Source organism: Gymnoscopelus braueri (genome assembly GCF_963280865.1).
Source record: "Gymnoscopelus braueri genome assembly, chromosome: 1".
NCBI classification, from domain to species: domain Eukaryota; kingdom Metazoa; phylum Chordata; class Actinopteri; order Myctophiformes; family Myctophidae; genus Gymnoscopelus; species Gymnoscopelus braueri.
Genome location: NC_137603.1, coordinates 14,988,575 through 15,007,769, shown reverse-complemented (window position 1 = coordinate 15,007,769; position 19,195 = coordinate 14,988,575). Strand labels below are relative to the sequence as shown.

General features: G+C 43.3%; 1 protein-coding gene across 1 annotated transcript in view; it reads left to right on the top strand.

The window, feature by feature from the left end:
* The window catches only part of pla2r1 (phospholipase A2 receptor 1), a 29,903-nt gene that overhangs the window by 1,014 nt on the left and 9,694 nt on the right, over nucleotides 1–19,195 (top strand). The window contains exons 2-20 of the mRNA XM_080427054.1: nucleotides 1,689–2,069; nucleotides 2,306–2,479; nucleotides 2,571–2,735; nucleotides 3,158–3,271; nucleotides 3,409–3,558; nucleotides 4,406–4,594; nucleotides 4,746–4,903; nucleotides 5,969–6,079; nucleotides 8,424–8,536; nucleotides 8,791–8,960; nucleotides 9,496–9,698; nucleotides 11,487–11,632; nucleotides 13,776–13,860; nucleotides 14,027–14,162; nucleotides 14,931–14,966; nucleotides 15,149–15,309; nucleotides 16,714–16,778; nucleotides 17,040–17,143; nucleotides 18,028–18,164. Of these exons, the coding sequence (XP_080283180.1) occupies nucleotides 1,689–2,069; nucleotides 2,306–2,479; nucleotides 2,571–2,735; nucleotides 3,158–3,271; nucleotides 3,409–3,558; nucleotides 4,406–4,594; nucleotides 4,746–4,903; nucleotides 5,969–6,079; nucleotides 8,424–8,536; nucleotides 8,791–8,960; nucleotides 9,496–9,698; nucleotides 11,487–11,632; nucleotides 13,776–13,860; nucleotides 14,027–14,162; nucleotides 14,931–14,966; nucleotides 15,149–15,309; nucleotides 16,714–16,778; nucleotides 17,040–17,143; nucleotides 18,028–18,164 (2,798 nt within the window). The remainder of the gene's footprint in view (nucleotides 1–1,688; nucleotides 2,070–2,305; nucleotides 2,480–2,570; nucleotides 2,736–3,157; nucleotides 3,272–3,408; nucleotides 3,559–4,405; nucleotides 4,595–4,745; nucleotides 4,904–5,968; nucleotides 6,080–8,423; nucleotides 8,537–8,790; nucleotides 8,961–9,495; nucleotides 9,699–11,486; nucleotides 11,633–13,775; nucleotides 13,861–14,026; nucleotides 14,163–14,930; nucleotides 14,967–15,148; nucleotides 15,310–16,713; nucleotides 16,779–17,039; nucleotides 17,144–18,027; nucleotides 18,165–19,195) is intronic.

The following is a 19,195-nucleotide window of genomic DNA, read 5'->3' as shown; positions in this document are numbered from 1 at the left end:
CATATTGACACTTATTAGCCCGCGGACCCCCTTTTGAAAAGATAAGCCAGGGACCCCCATAAGAGAAGATTTTTACGGCTCTCTAGCAGTGATTCTCAACCATTTTAATTTCAAGGACCCCCAGTTTTACATGCATTAGGCTACGGACCCCCATTTAATGGCATTTCTATCCCTGGGACCCCAATTTATATTGTAAAATCAATGTTAATTTAACTCTGAGAGCCAAATGGACCCTAACGGGTCCATTTGGTTCCATTTGTACACTCTTAGAGTTACAGACCCATAAGGGTCCATTTGGTTCCTACCCATCATTTAGCTGGGGACCCCCTGGAACCCCCTCAAGTACCCCTGGGGGTCCCCGGACCCCACTTTGAGAACCAATGATGTAAACCATCATGTAACGTTAGACCAGTGGTCAAACGAAAAGTATTGAAAAACTTGAGTTGAAGTTGCTATAAAGTGACGAACTACTGTTTTTCAATACTTTTCGGTATCATTTTGTGAAAACCTGTCATTGCCTCAACAAACTAGATTATGGATGATCCACTGATAAAGAAACCCACTCCAAAATGCACTCACACACACGTTACATTAGGAATAGCCAATTTACATGTTTTGTAAATCTTGTAAATCAGACATTATCAATATTTTACTGAAGGCGTGACAATAGGCCAATGGTTCTCAACCTTTTCAAGCCGGGACCCCCTCAAAAATAATATTTGAACTGGGGACCCCCCACCCTGATAAGCACTTGGAATTGTAGGAGTTGCATTACATTTAGTGTGACTTGGTTCCACACAGATAAATATTGTGAAAATAGCAGATCTACAAGCTCACAACGCCTTGCAATGCGAGCTTGTAGATAGGCTATTTTCACAATTATATATTATTTGACAATTTGGCTAATGTTTGACCAGTTTTTATAGTATAGTTTGTTGATTACTTTGGATTCAGTAATGGTCTTTTTTTTAGGTATTAAAAAGGTCTTATAGGTCCTTAAATTGTCACTTCACTGTGTGGGGACCCCCCTGGGGGTCCCGATCCACAGGTTGAGAACTGCTATTTGTGTATTGACTTTGTGTATTGTTCTGTCTGTTTTAAAAAAGCGTTATGTACTATTGCACTTTTGCCCAAGACAAATTTCCCCTTGTGGGACAATAAAGTATATCTCATCTCATCTCATCATCACTGCTATAGATCTAGGCTATACATCTTCATCTTCCCTTGGGCATGCGTGGGTTACATCAAAGAAGCCGCTTATAGGACCTTTTTTTTAACGTTTTTGTTCAATAAGTTGTATGGGGGGTTTATATAGGCTGTGTCCTTTGTTTTGATAGCATATCCAGTTGCACAGTTTCCCCCTTTTCACCCTAGAACACAAAGCACCCCCCAGGGTTTCATCTGTTCAGATTATTACTCCATTTTGGCATAGAGCTATTGAACACAAGGGCCATATCTTTCTGTCTGCTGGTTCTGAAAGGCACTGGTTATGTGATATGGTGACCTGAATCTGTGGTAAAAAAAAAAGAAGGCCTCTTATATCCTACTCAGACAGTATGACATTGTTTATCCATCTAACCCTCTGCTAACACCAAAGACACATATAGACCCCCACCCCCATTGATTTATCCAGCTTGACCTGTGCATAAATTATCTTTTCATTTAATCTTTAACCCCTCCGTTTCAAGGAAAGGGTCTCTTCATCCTGGAGAGCTCGCAGCTGAAGCGCTGCGTTGCCGTGGACCGCTCCAACCTGGTGCTGGAGAACTGCGAGCGACCCACGCGGCGCATGCTGTGGAAGTGGGTCTCCCGGCACCGCCTCTTCAACCTGGGCACCAGCATGTGTCTGGGCTTCAATGCCACCGACGCCACGCAGCCGCTGGGCACGTTCGAGTGCGACATGTCCCTCCGCACGTTGTGGTGGCGCTGCAGTGGAAACAATTTGTATGGGGCGTCCCAGATGAAGCTGGCCGTGGCCGGCCGTCTGGTGGTGGTGAAGAAGAACTCGTACCACCAGTGGAGGCGGTACGGCACCCCTGGGGAGGGGCCCTGTTCGTATCCATATGAGGGTAGGTGGATGTGAGGTTAAAGTGTCCTGAACTCAATGCTATTGACCGTATTCACACTTTTTGCTATTTTGTCCTCTTGGGGGGGCATGGGACGGGGGTCGGTGGGGGGGATGACAGAGCAGCAAAATGGCCGCTGTGTACGGTCTATTGTCACTGTGATTAGTGTGACTTGTTTTCGTAGCGATGTGTTCTATCTTTAGTGTTCATTTTCAAAATCGCTTGCTGTGTCTGGACAGATATCCACACTTTGTCTGGGAATGGGCAGGGCATGCCATGCGCCCTGCCTTTTAAATACAATAACAAGTGGTACTCTGAATGCACAACGGAGGGACGCGAAGACCACCGGCACTGGTGTGCCACCACCACCCGCTACGACGAAGCCGAACGGTGGGGCTTCTGTCCGATTCAAGGTACAGCATGCATACACACGCACGCACACTGGTGAATAAGCACATCACTTCTACCGTTCCCTGTCCTTTTAACACCTGGCTGGCCCTCTAGATTCCAACTGTGAGACGTTCTGGACCACGAACCAGGAGCTGCATGCCTGTTACCAGTTCAACTTGTATACCATTCTTACATGGAGTCAAGCATTGTCATCGTGCCAAGCCCAGGGTGGCAACTTGCTCAGCGTCACCAGCCTGGCAGAGCACAGGTACATCAGAGGTAGGCATCACATAACTACCAGAACACAAGCAAGCTGGTAATTTTTACACTCGCAACAGTTAAATTGAAACTTTTACTGTGTACATCTCATGCAATGCAGGTACAATACACAGTACCACACAGTGTATACCTATTAATGAGATGTATTTCCCTCCTTCTCTCTCTCTTTTTCACCTGTGTGTCCCTCATTATTCCTCCATCTCCCTCTATTTGACTCTTTCTCTCGCTCACTCTCTTTTTCCCACTTTTCTTCCTCCTTTTTTTTTACATTTTGTTTTACAAAAGGGTGTTGTCTAGAAATAACATAAAGAGCTTAATAATTTACCAGACTTCCTGGTCACTGCGATTAGATATGAGGGACCACTCGCAGCCGTTTCACCACTGACTCAAAATCACACCTTACACTATCTGCCATCTGTTAGATCGCCTGGCCGACGTCGGGGTGATGGTGTGGATAGGAATGAATCACCTAAAGGATGGTGGGGGATGGCAGTGGTCTGATGGAGCACCTCTAGTCATGGTCAACTTCACTGCAGGTACTGTGTCTCGATCTGCTCTGGGCAAAGGGATAAGTATAATTTCATTTGAGTTTGTCCAGCTTTCAGATTTCAAAACCTGGAATCAAAACCTTGCTCCCGAACATGAGGCCACTGTGCTGTTGTCCCCTTTTTAGGGCTCTCTCCTAGCCCTCTGCAGGACAACAGACAGTGTGGAGTGTACAACTCTGCCTCTGAAGGCCACTGGCAGAGCCTCTCCTGTGAGTCTGCTCTGCCTTACATCTGCAAGAAGACACCCAATGACACCAGGAGATCTGAGCCACTGGGTGAGAACATGCACACACATATATGCACAGCACACAGCATGGATATGCAAACACAGCACATGCATACACACATTGCAGTCTCTGACTTTGGTTTACGTGATTTAGCTGAGGGAAATCCATACATCCATACAAAGAGGAGTGGTTAGTTTGGTATGCACATTCCTGTAGACTGCTCGGAAATGTGCCCCACAAAGAAACAAAGTATGAACACTTGAACCAAGTAAAGCTTTTTTTATTTGGAAGTGTGAATCTGCATGTAGAGTGCAGAGTGTGAGGGAAAACCTTTTTAGCCACTGTAGATCTAGACCTCAACAGCTGTGCTGCACCTGGTGGGTGAACTTCTGGCCTTTGCCGACACAGGGCAGGACTCTTGACTCCAACACGGATAACACTGTTTCCTGCATGGAAGCATGATGGGAAAGTATGTCTGTTATATACATATCTGTTATATATGCTTTGCTCTGTCTTGTTTTGTCCTTTTTCTTTTTTCTTTTTTTCAAGGTTTTTTTATTTAATATTTTCACATACAGGTCAATAACAAAAGGCATACAAAAACAGTGTATGTTACCCCTCTTACCCCCCCAAAGTTCCTGCTCCGAAAGAGCCACAACCCTGGTATCTTATTGTACCATTAACAGAAAGGACAATACAAACAAATAAGACACAATTGCCTGTTTTGTCCTTTTCTCTCTTCTCTTCTCTTCTCTTCTCTTCTCTTCTCTTCTCTTCTCTTCTCTTCTCTTCTCTTCTCTTCTCTTCTCTTCTCTTCTCTTCTCTTCTCTTCTCTTCTCTTCTCTTCTCTTCTCTTCTCTTCTCTTCTCTTCTCTTCTCTCCTCTCATCTTATAGACAACTGGCAATATCACCCTACCATGTGTGCGGAGGGCTGGCTTCCACATAATGGTTTCTGCTACCAGGTGCTGGCAGAAGCGAGGTCCTGGGAGGATTCGTCCCAAGCGTGTGGCTCTCAAGGGGCCAATCTGACCAGCCTCCACTCACTGTCTGAGGTGGAACTGCTGCTCAGTGTCCTGGCTAACTGTAAGGCACATTGTTGAATAGTCTACATCAAATTCTACTGTCTTTAAAGTGCTATATTAAAGACTTGTGTGTGTGTGTGTGTGTGTGTGTGTGTGTGTGTGTGTGTGTGCGTGTACATGCGCGCGCATATGCACTTATCCATTCACTGTAGTCTCTAGTGAGAGTCCGGCAGTATGGATTGGTTTGAGGAAGCAGGGATACGCTGTAGCATGGTCTGATGGGTCTGCTGTTACTCTCACACTGTGGCATCAATACCACCCTCCTTACGACTCCGCGGATATCCCACTTTGTGCCAAAGCAGAAAGCAAGGTATGAACTCAATGTCCATGTCTTGAAGCGTTTCCGTGAGCATGTCTGATTCATCATTCTTATTCCAAGCTGAATTTGTTGTTTACACGCAAACTAACATCTGTTCTGTTCTGAGACATTTGTCCCAGAAAACGTTTCGAAATTTAGAATGCCTTTTTCTTCATGCAAAATCTATTATAGTAATGCCAAACCTCAAGCAAAATGTTTCTGTGCCAAACATTTACCAAAACAACGAAAAGAAAAAAAATTACTAAAGTTTAGTGAAGTGTTTAGAATGCTAGCCCGCAGACGCACCTCCAACATCACAGTAGCTACGTATTACAATCTGATGAAGGAGCCTAGACAACTGTGTCCATTCCCGATGCAGGACAGTATATAGAATCCCCATAGTGATTAATAAAGCTATGATCCATAACCCATATTGAATACTGCTGTTCCACTATTCTGCAGTACATAATCTTTTTTTTTTTTACCTCAGCAACGGTGAGCAATTGTTTGGTAGAACAAAATTAATAAGCCTTTATAATAACCTGCCATGCTTTATTATTTGGTTCTGTGACACTGCTTCAAAAATGTAAAACTATCTTCTTCTCATTTAGGCTACAAATTAGAGCAATCATTTATTTTCACTTTCACCAACGTTCAGTTTATAAACCATCACGTGTGGGAATCTCTTGCCAGTTATTTCCACTTCTTGTTGCACATGGCACTTCGGCGCATGCCTTTTATGGTGTTAAATGGGGCGTGAAACAATGCAAATGATTCACCCATGAACGCGCATTTGATTTACGAACAGGTGGGATTCATCATCTCATACACCTGTGATACAAATCAAGGCTTGACTGGAGCTTTTGTGAATCCCATGTTGGTCTTTACTTAGGAGCAGGTAACTAAATAGCAAAACATATAGTAGACATTTTAAAAAGCGCTTTATGAATGAGGCCCAATAAGACTATATGTTTAACAGATTAATATGGAATTAACCATGTGATGGTCTATGTATATATATATACACCATATATTGTGCCATCATATATTGAAAATAACATGTATGCTTGTTCATAGGGTGGTAACTGGCTATTAACATCGTGTGATGGCAAACTGCCTGCTGTATGTAAGAGAGAAAGCCAGATGCCCATTCCTCACACTGGCTCATTGGATGAGGGTTGTCCTGAGGTAGGAATATAAATACACACTCACTCTCTGTTCCTCTTCAACTCTCTCTCTGACACACACACACACACACACACACACACACACACACACACACACACACACACACACACACACACACACACACACACACACACACACACACACACACACACTCTCACACTCACACCCACCCACCCACCATGAGGTGAAGACAGTATGCGTTCAAAAAGACAGTTTCCTCCTAAATAATTAGGACCTTAGGACCACTCACTTGAGGTACTAGCTGCCTTTATTTTTTATTCTATTTATTTACTTTGTTTCTCTACTCTTATGATTACTATTTTATAGCAGCTATTCATGGGAGCTTTTAGGCTACAGAAAATAATTTCACCCACTTTTACACCTGTAAACATTTGAGCACATTTTAGTACATTATTAATAGACTTGTCTTCAAGACTGTTTATATAAGAACTTATCTTTATATTCTTTAACACAGGCAGATACTGTATTCCAAAGTAGATTTTTGTTTTATTTTGTATTTATGTATTTTGGGTGAATTCTGTTATAAGGGGTTCTGCTATAATTGCAAAAAAGTACCGGCATGAATTGGCCTGAGTGATCAGAATAGGTCTAAATCATTGTCCCATCATGCACTACGGGAGGATGTGCCAGCGAGGGTTCAAGTCCTGGGGCGTGTTTGGCTCTTATCCCTCCAGAAGCACAAAGAGCTGATTCACCGCTCTGCTGACGTATTGTCTGGCATTCATGTCGCTCCACGAGTCTGTTTACAAGAACACTTGACTCATAGGGCTGCTTGATAATTCTCTGGAGCATAGGATGAAAAATGGCCACCTGGGGTTGGAGGATTTGTGAATGTTCAAAAGTCTTTGATATGTACAGCAGAGATTGATGAGTTCAATATGCAAAGAACTGTGTAAACAATTGGGAAACTGTCAGAAAGGAGCAGAAATAGTGTAACACTTTGGATAATAGTTCCTACGTGTTCTGTTCTGTTTTGTACGGTTGGCTATTCAGTGTTGTAAGATCTTTGATTGACAAATGAAATGACCAAACTGATTAGCCAGCACACAAAATCTTTTCCAGTGTTAAATAGAGAGCATTCCGTCTTCATGTGAGCACTGCCGTAGGCCTCAGGCCCCCAAGTGTGTGTGCGTGTGTGTATGTTGTATAGAGGGTGGGGGTGTGTAAAAAATTGACAAAATGGACACCACTTGTGAAAACATACCATTACCAATAAGTGCCCCCCTCCACCCTCCCCACACACACACACACACACACACACACACACACACACACACACACACACACACACGGTTTATGTTCCACAGATGGGCTTTGTTAGAGACCCCCCCCCCAACACTCACACTCTCTCTCTTTCACTCTCTCATTTGTGTATTTTTGTTTGGCCTGCAATAATTCCTGTTGTCTGACATCGTATGTGTGGAGTGACTGTGTGTTAGAATTGGCTAGATTTGAATGAAATAGAAATGGAATATAAAAAAGAACTATCAGCGTCAGCTACTTGTGTCCTAGTAACTCTTTTAAGGAGTTAGTATGTGTGCACACACACACACACACACACACACACACACACACACACACACACACACACACACACACACACACACACACACACACACACACACACACACACACACACACACACACCACACAGTGTTAATCTTTACAGAGTGTCACGGTTCGAGTCAGGAGCGAGTGTAGGACCCAAATGCAGTCGGTTCAAAGTGTTTAATAACTCAAACAACGGGAACCAGGAATACAAACTAAGCACACTAGGAACACAAGGAAACATTCAATAGAACAAAGCTACAAGGAATATTCAAGGAACTGGAGTCAAAACATAAGACACGTAACATTTCACAATGAACTAGCCAGGAAACACTGGGAACAGGGGGGTATAAAATACACAAGGACTAACTAGACATACTGTAGGTGAACTCAAATGACAATCGACACCGGGATAGGCTAGGGGACTAGGCAAAGCACAGGACTGGTTAGACAAGACCGGTACAGATAACTAATGAATACGGGAAACACTAGGACATCACTACAAAATAAGGTACACAAGTGTAACGCAACACTTAACAAGGAAACAAGGAATGCAACATTACTTCAGATTTAAAGGAACACAACTGCAAAGTAAAACACTAACTATAACTAGGAAACAAGGAACACATGAAAACACATCAGGGAGACAGAACACAGAGAGTGTGTACAAATGGAACTATTGTAAGCTCTCTTGAGTTAAATTACCACTGAGGATCTGACTGTGTAGCGTTTATCTTTGTTGCACACAAACACATATTCTTATGATTTGTCGCAGGGCTGGAAGCGCCACGGTCTCTCCTGCTACATGGTGACCAGTCACGAGCAGAGCTTCAGTGACGCCGTGGAGGGTTATTACTGCATGGCTCCTCTCCTCACGCTTGAAAACAGGTTGGATAATTGACTTATTGACACAGTGGAGTTAAGCCTGATTCTTAGTTTCATACTTGGTCATATGGCGGCGTCGCGTGCTGAAAATATCACATCTACAAGCTCACAACGCGACGCGTTGTGAGCTTGTAGATGTGCTATTTTCAGCACGCGACGCCGTTAGGCTTTAGCGGTAACATGTTAACCTGTTCTCTTATATCGATTCCTGTTCGGCTCAATCCAACCCGTCTCATCTCCTCTCCTCTCGCTGGCAGGTTTGAGCAGGCATTTGTTAACAGTCTGTTGAATGAGCGTGGGGCCAACAATAGTCTGTATTACTGGATTGCCTTCCAGGACCAGGACAGGGCGGGGGAATACAGCTGGCGAGCGTCCAATGGCTCATCTCCGCCTGTCACCTACACCAACTGGAACAAGCACCAGCCAGGTAGCCTAAAACAGTGGTTGTCAAAGACCACCCGGGGTCCTTGAGGACGTTCAAGGGGGTCCGCAGCAAACTGGGGAACAGTTTAATTTCACAATTATTTCATGGGCTAGATTAGGTTAGCCCAGTGAGAGAATGTATAAGAATCATTATTTAGATCATAGGTTTCACTCTCTCCACTGTTATCTCCCGACCCACGGTATAGACAGTTGTAGAATTATGTGCTAAATCTAATGTAGCAGCAAAAATCCTCTCCTAGGGTCCCTAGCATAAAATCTTTTCGAAATGGTGGTCCACTGTGGTGTGGCCTAATAGCCATCTTGACATGAAAATGTTTGGGAACCACTGGCCCAAAGGAGGGGGAGGTTGGAGGTGGAGATTTACCTGTTGCTGTGTGCATTGTAGTTGTGTTATATAATAACTGCACCTCTTCCTCTATTCTGTCCTGTCACGTCATCTTTAACCGTTGTTCCTCTTGCTCTCTGCGTCCCTGGGCTTTGCATTTTTATTACCCATCTCTCCACTCTTCATCACCCAGTCAGTGCTGGTGGATGCGTTGCTATGACTGGTGGCCTGGCACTGGGCCACTGGGAGGTGAAAGACTGCCAAACCCACAAGGCCTTATCAGTTTGTAAGCAGAGCGTCAGCAGCTACCAGGATGTCCAGCGGCCAGAACGTCACTTTGATGTCCCCTGTCCTCCTGGCTGGGAGTCTGCATCGGGACTGATCCACTGTTACAAGGTCAAGTCTGATTGTCTCTGACATTAGAGCCAGACTGATATTTCAGTTTGGCCGATATATCTGCCATTATTTGACTTTTTTGATGACATCGGAATGCAGTATGCTTTTTTGGGCATGTAATTGTTTTTTGCGATGCGACGTGCTGCTTGTAGATCGGTTATTTTCAAAGTGTTTACAGAATATTGTGATCATTAACACATTCCATGCCAGACGTTAATCTCATAATGTACTCACCAGTGCCAACGTGTTATTGTTGTTTTTTTGTTTTTTTCACGTCGCCATAGACCTTGTTAAAATCCATAAGATTGATCTGTGCACTGTCTGTATACATAGGCGACTTCTCACTGAATCTACCAGTGAAAACCACATGTCAAACGGAGCTCCATGGTTGTAGTTAGAGCGGTTCACGTTAAACAGTGATATGCGAGGAGAAAAAACTACAGGAAGAGTTTCAGTTGAGTTTCAGTTTCGTCATTAGAACGAGGGCCGACGTGATCGGCAAAACCGGATCCCAAATAATTCTGTTTCCGGAACCGGAAATGGATCAAAATATTCCGAAAGTGCACCTGCATCTACGCGAACCGGCGGTTCGCGTAGATCTACGCGATTGGCACGCTGCGGCTTTAAATAGGTTCGCGTAGATCTACCCGATTGGCATTCAATGTGTTAAAAGCCGGTAACTGGCACATTAAATGGATACTACTAGAGGTTCGGGCCGCTGCGCAGCCCTCCCGTCTCGCCGCTGCATGGGGCCCTATTAGCCTGGGCCGCACATCGGAGACAGAGACATTGTAGACGTTCATTGCAGCAGCGGTGTTTGTTTCGACACGCAAACCGAGACGTTCATTGCCACAGCGGTGTTTGTTTCGACAGGCAAACCGAAAGTGAAAGCTTCCCCTGGTACTGTAGCTCCACACCGCGAAACCTAACTTGGTGAGATCCAGACACCAACAGCTTGGAGAGGCAGACACACAAACAGGCTGGCGAGGCAGACAGACAGCCACGCATGCACGCGACTCTCTATTGTATATTAGGATGGCTGCACAGTTAAATGAAAATAATTTAAATTTGTAATTCCGTGTAGCATAATTATGTAATCATGAAACTTAAATGGAACATATTACTGTATTTTGTCAGCTGTTGCACCTTCTTGCCCTCATGTCGAAGAGGCACACATTCGGCTATTTTCGATATTTGGTGTTGAGGGAAAAAGGGGGTATATAGGGTTTAAGGGTTCAGAAAATTATGCCACCAAACATTATCTTTATAGATAATTGTGATTATTAATCGTGATCGCAATATTAAAGGAGGAGTTCACCCAAAAAATTACTTATTTTCTATCAATTACACACCCCTTGAAGCCTTGATTTCATGGATTTATTTTTGTTTTTGTGGCATTCCTAAGACTATAATTTGATGACCGTGTGTATTTCCGGTAGGAGACACAAATAATCTACTTTGTGTCTCCTACCGGATACATTAGCCGGTAGGAGACGGGAATCAAATTATTAGCTTAGGAATGCGACAAAAACTAAAATGAATCCATGGATTCAAGGCTTCATAGGGTGTGCAATTGATAGAAAATAAATCATTTTTTGGGTGAACTCCTCCTTTAAGTCAAATAATCAGTATGACAATTGTAGCCATAATCACGCAGCCCTACCAGACAGAACATGGTAAATGACAGTCTGAGGGGGGCTCCTAGACAGAGTGTCTGTGGTTTCTCCTGTCTGATATAGGCCGTATATACTGACGTAAAGTTGACTGTATGCATTGACACTCTTGTAGGTGTTCCATGATGAAAAGGTTCTGATGAAGCGCTCCTGGGCGGAGGCTGACTTCTTCTGCCAGGCACTGGGAGCCCAGTTGGCCAGTTTCCGCAACTACAAGGAGCAGGGCTTTGTTAAGGGGCTCCTCGGCACCATGTTCGAAGGGTTGGTACTGCTAATTGAGCCTTGTCAGCAAACACTGTATTGTATGACCAGTGGTGGAAAAAGTACTCAAATGTTTTACTTGTGTAAAAGTATCAATACTGCAATTTAGAAGTACTCTGTCACAAGTTGAAGTCCGGAATGAAACATTTACTTAAGTAAAAGTACAAAAGTATTGGTATCAAATTGTACTTAAAGTACCAAAAGTAATGTTTGAAAATAGCAGATCTACAAGCTCACAACGCGTCACATCGCAACGCGTTGTGAGCTTGTAGATCGGCTTTTTTCAAATAGCCTATGTATAAAATAGGGCTAAAGGGGTTAATATATGTTACTATAATATAATAATTTATATCTTCAAAGTAACTAGTAACTAAAGTTTTCAAATAATTGTAGTGGAGTAAAAGTACAATATGTGCCTCTGAGATGTAGTGGAGTAGAAGTAAAAGTATTGGAAATTGGAAATACTCAAGTAAAGTACAAATATGTCCACATTTTACTTAAAGGAGCACTTCACCCCTGGAAGAAGTTTTCGGTCTTTTAATGAAGTTTAGGAGTGAAGAAACAAGATCCTGGGTTTTTTTTTTTAATAATCTGTGTTTTTAGATATCTAGTAATGTTCGCAATATTCGTGACGTTATTTGCATCATGAGAGATTGGTCTCATTCCTTTCCGCACTACATGTCTCGGCGTGTCTCAGTCAGACCATCTCAAAAGACAGCCCCAATGGGGTGTCCGTAACACTTTGTTCAACCTTCTTTCGCCACTCGGCCACTCCCATTAGCTGCGGCCAGCGGCCCTTGCAGAGTGAGGCATTACTTTACCTGAGTTATCTTCTGATAGTTGTACTTGAATGTTGACATGAAATAATAATCCTGTGTAGTGTTTCATAAGCGCAAGCTTGAAAAAAAAAATACAGCGTGGAGTAGCAGCGCTGGTAAACAAACACCGTCACGAAAGGCTAGGATCATAATACCAAGGATGTGACAGTGATGTCAATACTATGCGACACGGAAGTGAAACTGCATGAAGATACTGAGGATGTCCCAGTGATATGACATCACTAACGAATCCTTGGACATATATGTAACTAGCTGAACGTTTGCGAGGACAGCCAGTGTTGCCAGATATTGTGAGAGAAATAAGCAGCCAGGTCTATGAAAACAAGCCCAAAAGAAAAATAACTATGCCAAGAGCACTTTACCTAGACATGGGATATTATATATTTGAAAATTGCTGATCTACAAGCTCACAACGCTTCGCAACCCATTGTGAGCTTGTAGATCTGCTATTTACAAAAAAATCTTGAGGGGGAAAAAGTCCAAAATGTGGATTTTTTTTTTTTTTTTGCAAAATATTTTTATTTGCTTTTCAAAATGTGGAATATTTTTGACACATATTTGTTAGGGGCTCCCTGACACAAATTATAATTTCAGATGGGGGTCTGTGGAAAAATACATGAACATGTTTGAGAACCACTGGTTTAAACAGCAATCAAAACATTTGGAAACAAGCCCAAATATCAACTACATTTTAGAAAGAAGCCGCTTATAATAAGCAGACATGGCGACACTGGCATGCTGTTTGTATGTTATTGTTGGAGATCACACCCACATGGAACCTCCCCTGCCACAAGGCACCAAAGCATTCTGGGAGTTGAAGTTATAGGCAGTGATACGCTGTGGTCCCCCTGTGGTCCCCCCTGTGGTCACCCCTGGAACTTCTTCCAGGGGTGAAGTGCTCCTTTAAGTACAGTACTTAAGTACATGTACTTAGTTACATTTACTTAAGTACTTAGTTACTTAGTACTTAGTAACATTTACTACAAGGTCAACTTAGTTGACCTTGTAGATCGTCTATTTTCGAATAGCCTAAGAATAAAATAGGGTTAAAGTGGTTAAATGATTTTGATGCTAGATTTAACTAATTTAGCTGGGGACCCCCTGGAACCCCCTCAATGATTCCTGGGGGTCCCCTGACTCCACTTTGAGAACCACTGAACTGTAGTAGATCAGCTGTGGGTTTTTTATGTGTCAATATCAGTTTTTGTTGTCAGTACCTTCAGGTACAAGTTGTTGTAATTTGCTTCCAACATAAGTTGTGCTCTAGGATTGTCTTGTGATCCATCTACTTATTTCCTCTGTAGAACAGAGGGCCGCTGGTTCTGGATGGGATTTAATAAGAGAGCCCCCGAGCAGGCTGGGGCTTGGGAATGGTCCGATGGCACGCCTGTAAGTATTCTGCTCACACACTCAAAGACAGAGCCACAGGGCTTAATTTGAACACTTAATGACAACATCGATCCAGATCTGCCCGTTAATGCAAACCCATTAATGCAACTTTGTTTCCTTGTGTGTGTGTGTGTGTTTGTGCGCGTGTGCGTGCATGTGTGTGCAGGTAGTGTCGACCTTCATAGAGGATAAGAATGATGAGGATGAAAGGCGCAATTGTGCAGTGTACAGTGACCTGGCGAATGCCCTTCTGCCTCAGCCCTGTGATAGCAAGCATGAGTGGATCTGCATCATTTCCAAAGGTACTGTGGCCACTGGTCTCTCACACTAGACAACTCTTCCACTATCTTTGAATTCTACAGAGAGTCTGTAATTCCTTGTAAAAGTTGAGAACAGCATCTGCTCTTCAGACCGGGAAGGGTATTTGACCAATCACGACGCAGTGTTCATGAATTATATTGAAAAATATATTTCGGAAGATATTTTAAATATTTTCGTGAACACTGCGTTGTGATTGGTCAAATACCCTTCCCGGTCTGAAGAGGGGAATAATGACGCAGTGTTACATTATAAAATATGTTTATGGCGCTCGGGTGGCGCAGTGGTAAATTAGCTGCCCGCTACCGCAGAGTCTGGGGGTTCAAATCCACATCGGTGCAACCGGCTTTGTCGAGCGTCTTTACGAACATAATTGGCCTGTGTACAGTTCGGGGGAGGGAAACCGGGCGAGGAGGTTGATATTTGTCACTGCACATACTGTAGTCCTATGGTCTGGGGCGGCACCTATCAGTGGGGAGTGTTGGGCAGGAGGAGTAGGACGACGAAGGCTCTACGTCCTCCCTCCCGGTGCGGGCTCCTTACTGGCAGGTGAGCCAGTAGGATACAACAGCAGCGACAGCACACTGCAATGTGTGTCGGGATGAATTAATTGGCATAACGACTAAATTGTGGGAGCCAACATTTCTGTCTCAAGAGACTATGTGACCATCCATCCACCCAAACCAGCACCATCCCCACCTTTTTCCTGAAAAGATAACAAACTCATTTTGCCTTTTGTCTTTATCTTTTAGGTGATGAACTGATAAAGCCATATTGGTACACAGAGCGTAAGTTACATTTCCATGTTTTTCTGTTCAATTGACATTGCATTGCTTTCCACAAACAAACAAAGAGAAACCTTAATAATTTTTTTATGTCATTTATTTAGAGTTCTTTGATTTGCTCATCAGTTTGTGTTTTGTTTTTATTAGTTGTGTGGTATTTCATTCTCTTTTTTGCTCCTCTCCAGAGAGCGAGCCCTGGGTGTTCTACCGTGGGGCAGAGTACCTGCTAGCCAAGCAGCTCTTTGGCTGGAACGCTGTCTCCCTTGCTTGTCAGATGATGGGAGCCCACCTGTTGTCTATTCACTCCAGAGAAGAGTTGCATTTTGTCAAAGAGCGCATGGGAAGGGTCTGTATATCCATACTGCTCATATTATGTGTATTTTTTCATTTTGTGTATATGGGCTGCAAGTAAACATCCCCTTTTTTTTTCCTAGAAAATGAATTACATTTCTTAAAAATATATATTTTGATCAAAAACTGAAAATAGCATCTATCAAGTAGATTGCAACAACAACCTGAAACTGCCTGTGATATTGCAACAACAATAGCAATGACCCGAAACTGGCTGCAATATTGCAACAACAGTTTCAATAGCCTGAAATATGCCATTCCAGGCTCATAGCCAGTATTAAGTGAATGACTACACACAACAAACAGTGCCATGGTGCGTTTAGTTATTATTCGAGAGAAACAAGTTTTTCTAATTTGGTATCCAGGAAACAGAACTGAAGTTCATATTGGCTTGTAAGCCTGTTATTGTTGTTAGTGTGAAATGATCTATTGACTAGGATATCTTGAGGGAAAGTCATGGTATATTGGTATGGTATATCATGGTAGGCATATTGAACAATATCTAAGTGTTTCAAATTATAAATTGACAGCGTTTTTCCAAACTACAAAGGGTGTTGTCTAAATGATGTCACTATTAGCTCACTTGTTAAACACTTTGGGTCTGAACCATCCTTTTCTTCGTCTTCTTTTTCTTCTTTGAGTGGTGTTCCAATAAAACGGAGCTGGCCGTAGTTCAATACAATTTTCATCCAAACCGTCATATGGTGCTGCAGAATATGCTGCTATTATTATTTTATAGCTTATTCAAAGATGATGTGTTTTAAACTGTTGCAAAAGGACTCTTTCGTGGAAGTTGAAGCTTGATCGAAACTGATTTGAAATGAATGACTCAATTTTTTTTAATGCAACCAGCAGATGGCGAAGGTTTACACTTTTCCTCCCTATTGACAAACATTGACTGTCTATCCACATACTGACTACTGTATATACTGTGTGTGTGTGTGTGTGTGTGTGTGTGTGTGTGTGTGTGTGTGTGTGTGTGTGTGTGTGTGTGTGTGTGTGTGTGTGTGTGTGTGTGTGTGTGTGTGTGTGTGTGTGTGTGTGTGTGTGTGTGTGTGTGTGTGTGTGTGTGTGTGTGTGTGTGTGTGTGTACAGTACATACAGGATATACATACTGCATAAGCATTAGCTAAAACACAAGTCATATGTAGATACATTGGTACTGGAGTGCACACCGTATACAGGGAATAGGGAAGGCAACAGCTCTGGACTCTTTTAGGCCAGAATGAAACAGATCATGAAGGAGGAGAGTCACGGGCCAACAAGTGGACCTGAATGGCCTCTACAGGCATGAGAGGCCCTGAAAAGCCCATCTTACAGCCCAGTGCACTTGAAGGGGGTAATTTCCCTTTTAAAAGAGTGAGCAAGTTTACTTTGTTTCTCCTGTTATTCTCTCCAGCTTTCTGTGGGCCCAACAAACTGGTGGATTGGACTGTCCATTGACCTGCCAAGGGAAGAGGTCAGGTGCGTGTGTCTTAGATCATGTTTCCTGTTTCCATATCACTTATATAAATAAGGGAGGTAAGGTATGTACATTAAGACACTAAATTAAAGTGTGTGTGTGTGGTGTGTGTGGTGTGTGTGGTGTGTGTGTGTGGGGGTGTGTGTGTGTGTGTGTGTGTGTGTGTGTGTGTGTGTGTGTGTGTGTGTGTGTGTGTGTGTGTGTGTGTGTGTGTGTGTGTGTGTGTGTGTGTGGGTGTGTGTGTGTGTGTGTGTCATTTCCAGCTGGAGCGATAAGACAGAGCTGGGCTTTCAGAACTGGGCAGAGGGGAGCGCCTATGGTGGCCTTGTGAAGCATAACTTATGTGTTACCATGTCCTCTGCATCAGGTAAATACAAACACAAATACACACATACCGTAATCAACATTGTATTGTATACAGTCAAATTAACAGTATTAATTAATTCATTTGTACAATAGATGAATTAAAGTGCGCCAACCTAGGCATAATATGCGTAGACACCGCATTGGCCACCGGATCATACATCAATGTCTGCACCATATGGGCAGGGCAACTTGTCAATAACTCCACTGCAAGAAATATGCCTGAATTTCCCCAAAATTCTGTTTTATAACCATTGCTGTTGCCATCTATGTTAAGGTGTTTTAGGATGAAACTCATAATTGTAATTTAGCAAGTGCTCTATAGCATATCATGACATAACTACATGTTTGACATTGGCAACAAACCAAACTGTTTGAATATCAGTTGGGACTGATTGGGTTATGATGATTTAAATTGTGTTCCATAGACATACATTGGGGCACACATGCATTATGAGTTATGATGATTTAAATTGTGGGGAGACCTCCTGCTTCCATAGTCATACATGGGGCACACATGCATTAGGAGGCACGGCTTTCGCCTGACCACAGCGGCCATGTTGAAGCATCGCCCCAATGAACAGCAGCAGCCAATGTGGTAACAGCGTTCACAAATATAACCAAGCGGAATCTCACAGGTCTATTTGATTACATTTGTACACTCTCAGACTTAACCACATCTGAATCCTAGTGTTATTCTTGGGGCGAACATTCTGTGAAAATTGCAGATATACAAGCTCACAAAGCATTGCATTTGCAACGCCTTGTGAGCTTGAAGATCGGCTATTTCTGGGCGACTTCAGTCCACAAAGTAGATAGGGTTAAAGTGGTGAAATGAACACTCAGGATTTTACATGGATGTTGTGCCCTGTCCCTGGTGGGTTGTAGGGAAGTGGTCCATGGGTGAGTGCAGTGAACTTCATGGATATGTGTGCAAGAGGAGGACCGTCTCTGTGGTGGAGACGCCCCGAGAACCACACTACATTGGAGGATGTCCAGACAGATGGCTGTACTTTGGACACAAGGTTCACATAATGCATACACGGATGTGCACTGCACACTAGGGCTGTCAAATAAATAACCCAGCCTCGAATAATCGTCGACTTTTGGGGGGGGAATGCGCAATCGATTTGACAGATATTTGTTTGATTATTTAGGCGTGGCTACCACTCAATGTTTTATCATGTCAATTCAACCAAAGCAGTGCATGCTGACAGTCTGTGATACACCACTGCACAGCCTGTGTTGAGTCTGAAATACGTCTGCATGACTGTGACATCACTGACAAAATAATTATTCTGCGATAGTTTGGCTATAGGTTTCCACCTGTTCAATGTCAGTTAATGTAATAATAAAACAAACATTGCAAAATAGATGTTGTATGTATGTATGAATTAGTTATGGATACAGAAAACCTAAAAATAAGTAGCTGACACCTACAATCGGGTTTCCCGGTGGGGGTATATCAGGGGCAGAGCGTAGCAGAGTGGCTCAGAGCCTCTGCCGGTTCAAATTCCGGGCGTGACACATGGTGATCTGTCAGCATCAATAGAAGCCTTTTCATAGGTCTGTGACTACTGTCACTTACTACTACTTAGTGACGCTGACCGTTTCAGCACCATGGACAGCTCCAGCACCAAGGACAGCGTCACTGTCAGTGCCCCGTGCCCACCGGAATTGAAGTCGTCGTGGTAGGTAATTTCAATCTGGCCAGGCCCCGAAACCAGCCGAGTTTCCTGTTGGGCTTTTTACGAAATCCCAGGAGCTGATCGTCATCGCCCACGTTTCAAGTCCAAAGAAGCGAGTCTCTGGCCAGCTCTCGCGCGGCCGTGTTGTCGTCGTGAAGAATTTTCAGCACATGTGATAGCCTTGTTGCACTGTAATGTCCATTCACGGCCATCTTTGTGACTCAGGGAAATGACATCCCACGGGGTTCAGGCCAAACCACATTCTCACCAGCTGCTCTGTTTTATTGACCATGTTTTGATGTGTTGTGGAATATGAACACTGGCAAACAGGTGTTGTACCTTAGGGAGGACTACCTGTCATACCCCGA